The 5556-nt window shown below is 47.5% G+C and overlaps 1 protein-coding gene across 1 annotated transcript; it reads right to left on the bottom strand.

Moving 5' to 3' along the window:
* Positions 1-372: 372 nt before the first annotated feature.
* Positions 373-2858, bottom strand: LOC117150629 (transcription factor MafB). Its single transcript, XM_033317598.1, has one exon. The coding sequence runs from the start codon at positions 2388-2390 to the stop codon at positions 858-860; it is 1533 nt and encodes a 510-aa protein (XP_033173489.1). The 5' UTR covers positions 2391-2858; the 3' UTR covers positions 373-857.
* Between the last annotated feature and the right edge of the window lie 2698 nt (positions 2859-5556).

The following is a 5556-nucleotide window of genomic DNA, read 5'->3' as shown; positions in this document are numbered from 1 at the left end:
ATACAATGTTTGTCCTTTATACATACGAGTTCCAATTAGTTTTATTTATAATCGATCTTTGCCTTAGTCAGACTGATAATCAGCAAAAGTTCCATCCAAGCACGCTCTCTCTCTCTCACTTTACTTTCTATCTCATCTATCTCAATCTCTGTCGATCACTTTCCAAGTTCTCAAACTGATATTCATCGGAATTTATTGTCGCAATCAGAATAATGTCGAATTAAACGCTCAAAAAGCCCCCTAAAAAATTTCATAGTAACATAGCTAAACAGAATTCTCCGAAAACCGTTTAATTTTTCAGCATTATTGATTAAATGGAAATGTTTTTAAATTAATGAGGGAAAATGTGCTTAATGTAGTGACCTATTGTTATCTAAATCGCGCGAATAAATATCAACAGTGGTGGTAATGGGAATGCACTTCTCTTGAAAATCCAACCTAGTTACTAAATTATTTTTAAGAATACACAGAAATAGGAATAAACTTACAATAACGCGTGGTATAACATAAATCATTTTGAATGTATAACAAACAGAATCGGAATTCTGACACCTAACCCCTTGGAAACACTTTAACAAACTCTTTTTGGAAAACATGTTCTTTCGAGTGGAGACTATTTGGAAAACATTCTTGGAATCGAACCAATTTACCGTACATTGTGCCTAGGAAAAGCTCTTGGAAATGACCACCTCTTTGGGAAAGTACCTTAAACTCGGAACGCTCTCTACTTAGTTGACCAGCTGCTGTGGATTCCACTGTGGACCCCGATGCTGGAGATGAAGTTGCTGGTGGTGCTGCTGCTGCTGCGAGGAGGAGGATGAGGATGCGGAGGAGCCGCTGGCCACCGCCAACTGGCGTCAGAGGTAGAATTCCGGAGAGCTTTGGCTATCGCCGGCGGTTGCACCTCCTGCACCGCCTCCACCATTTGCCGCCCGCTGCAGCCGCTGCATGAGGGCATCCCGCTCCTGACAGACCCTCGAGTACTCCAGCTTCAGGCGGTGCAGATCCTGGTTGAGCACACGGTTGGCCTTCTCCAGTTCGTGGCGCTGATGGAGTCGCTTGGACCGGCAGTTCTGGGCATAGCCGCGATTCTTCAGGGTGCGTCGTTTCTGCTTCAGACGCACTACCTCTTCCCGTGGGCATCCATGGAGCCGCTTGTTCAGCTCCCGCACCGTCAACGTGGTCAGCATGTCGTCATTGAGGCAATCCTCCAGCGTGGCGTTGCTGTAGGCACCCGAACAGGTTCTGGGTGACATGTTGTTCGAGGATCTGGTCGAGCTGGCAGAGAGCGGGCGGCAGGGTTGGAGGGCAGCCCGTGTGATGACGCAGGAGCCGCCACCCACGCTGCCGGGTCCACCGCTGCCGCTTCCACTGCCTCCTCCGCCTCCGCTGCTGCCACTCCCGTTGCTGGGCACTTGGGGCAGACAGGTGGGCGTCAGGGCACCAGAAGCACTACCGTACGAATTCGAGTGCATGTTGATGGGCGTCAGTTCCAGATTGTGGAAGTGATGGTGATGGTGGTGCGGATACTTGCTCTGCTGCAGCATCACCTGGTGGGGATGACCGCCGTGTCCATGCGGATGATGCTGTGCCTGCATCAGCGGCTGTCCGTGATGGTGGTGATGAGCTGCCGCTGCCTGCAAGGCGTAGTCCCGCTGTCTGTCCCACTCCTCCGCCTCCTCCTGGGAGCCCGGATAGGGCAAAGGGCGCAGATCCAGCGGTTGCTGGTCCGCCCGTATCGAGTTGGTCAGCCACATCATGTCGTGGCTCAGTCCGGCACTCACCGACGCTGCTCCGGCGGAGGCAGCAGCTGCGGCGGCGGCGGAGGCAGATACGGATACCGAGCTTCCCGGTGTCCTGGCATAGTGGTGTGCGTAAGTCTGAGCCGGACAGCTGCTGCTGCCCGTGGGCGAGCCCACTACGGGTGGCGTTTCTGGCGGCGTTGAGGGCACTCCGCCCGGAACGCCCGCTCCCGAAGATGTGTTCACCAGAATCGCCTGTCCGGGCAGCGGACCATACTGCTCTGGTGGCGGAGAGAGCGGTTGCAGGCGCCGTTCGTCCATGTGCCACTGGTGGTGGCCGGAGAAGGACCTCAGCTTGATGTGCGGCGATGGCGAGACCTCCACTGCTCCGGCGGGCTCTGGTCCGGACAGCGGCAGCGAGTCCGGGTCATCGTCCGGATTCGTGGGATCGCCGTGGATCGTCGTCCATTTAACCGCCACCGGCTGCGGCGGACTGTGATCCTCGCGCTTCACATGGCCCAAGGTCGTGACCTGGGACGCGGCACCGGCTCCATGCGCCTGGCCAGCTGCATTTCCGCCCACCTCCAGGTGGTGCAGATCGAACTCCTGAACGTACGTGTCGTTTATGGTGGGATCTTCCATTTTCATTGGATCGACCAGGGACCGAAGAGGGTCGATTACGGGTCTCACATGCAAGGGAGTGACCGTGCTGATTGGTGGGTGGTGGTTACTGGGTGGTCTCGAAGGGCAACTACGCGATCGGGGGTCACGGAACCAGGCACTGGCACTTTTGGTCTGCGGTTCAGCTTAGTTTTATCTTGATCTCAGGATTTACGATACGTGTTTTTGGGTTTACCCCAGAATCTATCAGATATTTACTTCGATGCCGGTTTGTTAGATTTCGTTGTAAAAGATTGGCTTGATTACTTATGATTTAAAATGTAAGTATGCTTTTATTTAAGCGATCACTTTCCGCACTTTGGGGCTTAATTCATTTGTAAGCTCGCTCTCTTTCCAATTTTGCTCACTAATTTCGCGAACGCGCTTTTCGCGTCCAATGTGAAAGAGTTAACGGTGGCGACTGAACTCCGGGTCCGTTTCAACTACGGTCGGACTGAATCTGACTGGAGGGTGGCTCTGCTCTGGAAGCTCTGCTCTGGATGCTCTGCTCCCTTCATGTTAACTGTTAGAATGGCAGAGCAGCGCGCGCACACCCACACACACACACCCATTCCTTTTCCCAACAGCCGACAAACAAAACGACTTGCCAAAACCAAAAAGCCGACCAGCCCAACAACAAACAAAACCGAGCTCGAACGCCATTCGCTGATGGCTTTTGCTTTGGCTGCCAGGGAACTCCTGCTGGAATCGTGGAAATGACGGTTCTAGTGGAAGGAAAGGGGCGAAAGGGCGGGGAAGGCACTTGTCCGCAAGAGAGAGAGAGCCTTTCGTTGTAGTTGTTGTTGTTGCTTTTGCCGGCAGCTACTGCTCTCGCGCACAACAACAACAAAAGTCAAGCCGGGAAAGCTTCGTAGATTCGGTGCACTGCACAGTGGGATGAAAATAGCAAATACTTGTATGCAAATATTAAATAATCTTATTCGTCAATTTTGAAAGGTGTTAGTTGTCTAAATCAAATACAATTTTTTAAAGCTTAATAAATAACTTTGAACTTACAGAAGCGATTATTGTTTGACCTGCTTCAAATGTAACAATACTTAAATATCAATACAAAATTCTGTTAATTTTATATTTTTTTAAAGCATTTTAAGGAAATGTATGTCTTTTCATGGAAATTTAATCAATTCTTAGCGATTTTTATAAATCTCACTTGACTAACAATATTTCTAGGGAAAGAACCTCACTTCACCAATGACAAATATGTTTATGTAGTAACAGTCTAAAAGGCGACATAATAAGACAGTAAATTCGGTGCATTGCCTCAGAATGGAACATTTAAAAACATATATTATATACTTATAAAATATATTATGTAAATACTAATGTTTAAATTTCGGAAATGCAGCAATAAGTAAAATATATTATGTATATACTACTATGTTTGAATTTCGGAACATGTAGCAATAAGTAACGTTAAAGGAAGCTATTGATGCCAATACACGGACCACTGTGCAAGAGCACAAATCTATGCTTTGGGATTTCACTTTGTTGGTGGTGGAATGGCACCGTTGGTGTGGCTGCTCTGCTGCTCGGTTTATTTTGGCAGAGCTCTTGAAGTAGGCGTTTTGAATTGCCATGGAGCGCATAAAAAATGGCACACATAGACACACAGACACACCTTATGCTGTCGTCGGCTCCGCCCACTTTGCCACTGTGTGCGCGTGTGTGTGTCGGTGTGGCTCTCCCCCCATCTGCGAGAGTGTTGGTGTCTGAATATTTATGAGCAACTACCACGGAAATTCCCGCATAGCCCCATTTGCCGACTTCCAGTCTCATTTAGCTGGCCATCCACACGAAGTCGGTGATGGAGGTGGAGATGGATGTACCCATGTACATACATATATCCACATAGGAAAGTATCTGCAGGAGTGGGTCGCACAAGCACAGGCACATCCATATCCACGGCCACTGTTCCATTTTCCAGTGCATAAGTCAATGGGAGATGTTTTAGCCGAGATAAGTCGCTCGATTTGTTTTGGCTCGTATATAATACACTGCCCACTCCATGGGCATGTGTGTGTTTGCTCGGGCCAAAGGATTCCATGGTGCACAGGTGCATTTTTATGCTGAGCCAGCGGAAACGGAGTACAGAACTTAGGAGCCTCCAACTTGGACACGGGACGCTCTTGTTTTACTTTAATTTGGTCCCCTTTTTTCTGGCTTTTTGTTTTGAGCAAATGTTTTGTCTTCGCTGGCCAAACAGATTGCTCTGATGTAATATTGTTGTGGAATATAGAAAGGCTTCTGCTTTGTTTGTGCAACAAGTTCTGGGTCGCCAGGAGGGGTGGACAGGTTGTGGAAATGTGGGCTAGCAATGCCAATCCACCTTTCCTATTACAAAATTCAAAAAAATTTGAATATTTTTTGGTTAAATATGCGACATATGATCTGGGGTAACTAAAACCACAAAGATTGTGATCTCAAGAAGCCAAGATCCTAGCTTATGTAAAGCTATTTTAAATGATTTCTTCCAAGGTAAATAGTTAAATTTAAAATTCAACAGAATTTAAAGCGTTGTTCTGCGCATCTTAATAATATTTTTATAATTTCCTTAAGATAATAATCAACAAACAATCATTTTCAGTAACAATAAGGCTGCAGCTACATATTCTGAAAAATGTATATTTTTCTATTACCCAGATTTTAATAAATATTTATTTATTTAGTTTTGTGATTTCTCGTTGAAACTTTTCCTATTCACCAGTGGAGCATTTCAATGAAGTCCTTCCCCCAGAGAACTATTCCGTATTTGGTTAGCTTGTGAGCCGCAAAAGTGACCACAAAACTTTGTTCCACTTGCTGCGACAACTGGGCCTTGTAGTCGAATCCTCCCACCCATCCACCCAGCTCCCCCTTGGCATTTCGGGAACACCCATTCTCCACGCAATTGTTGTGTCGAAAGGAATCGGCAAAGGGGCGGAAGATGGCATAAAACAGGACTCTGCGTAGTCCTCAGCCAGCAGGAAAAACATAAAACAAAATCAAATCAACTGCTGTGGGTGGGAAGAGCGGGGGAAAATGCAAAGGGAAAAGCGATGGTGGGGGGAGGTGAGTGCTGGGCTTCATTGAAGCTTGTCAAAATTAAATTGAACACAATCGAATTATCCTCTGTATGCTCCATTTGGTTGTCTGT

This window comes from Drosophila mauritiana, chromosome 2L, assembly GCF_004382145.1.
Source record: "Drosophila mauritiana strain mau12 chromosome 2L, ASM438214v1, whole genome shotgun sequence".
Taxonomy (NCBI): domain Eukaryota; kingdom Metazoa; phylum Arthropoda; class Insecta; order Diptera; family Drosophilidae; genus Drosophila; species Drosophila mauritiana.
Note: the sequence above shows the minus strand (reverse complement) of the source record. Positions and strands in the feature narration are given on the sequence as shown.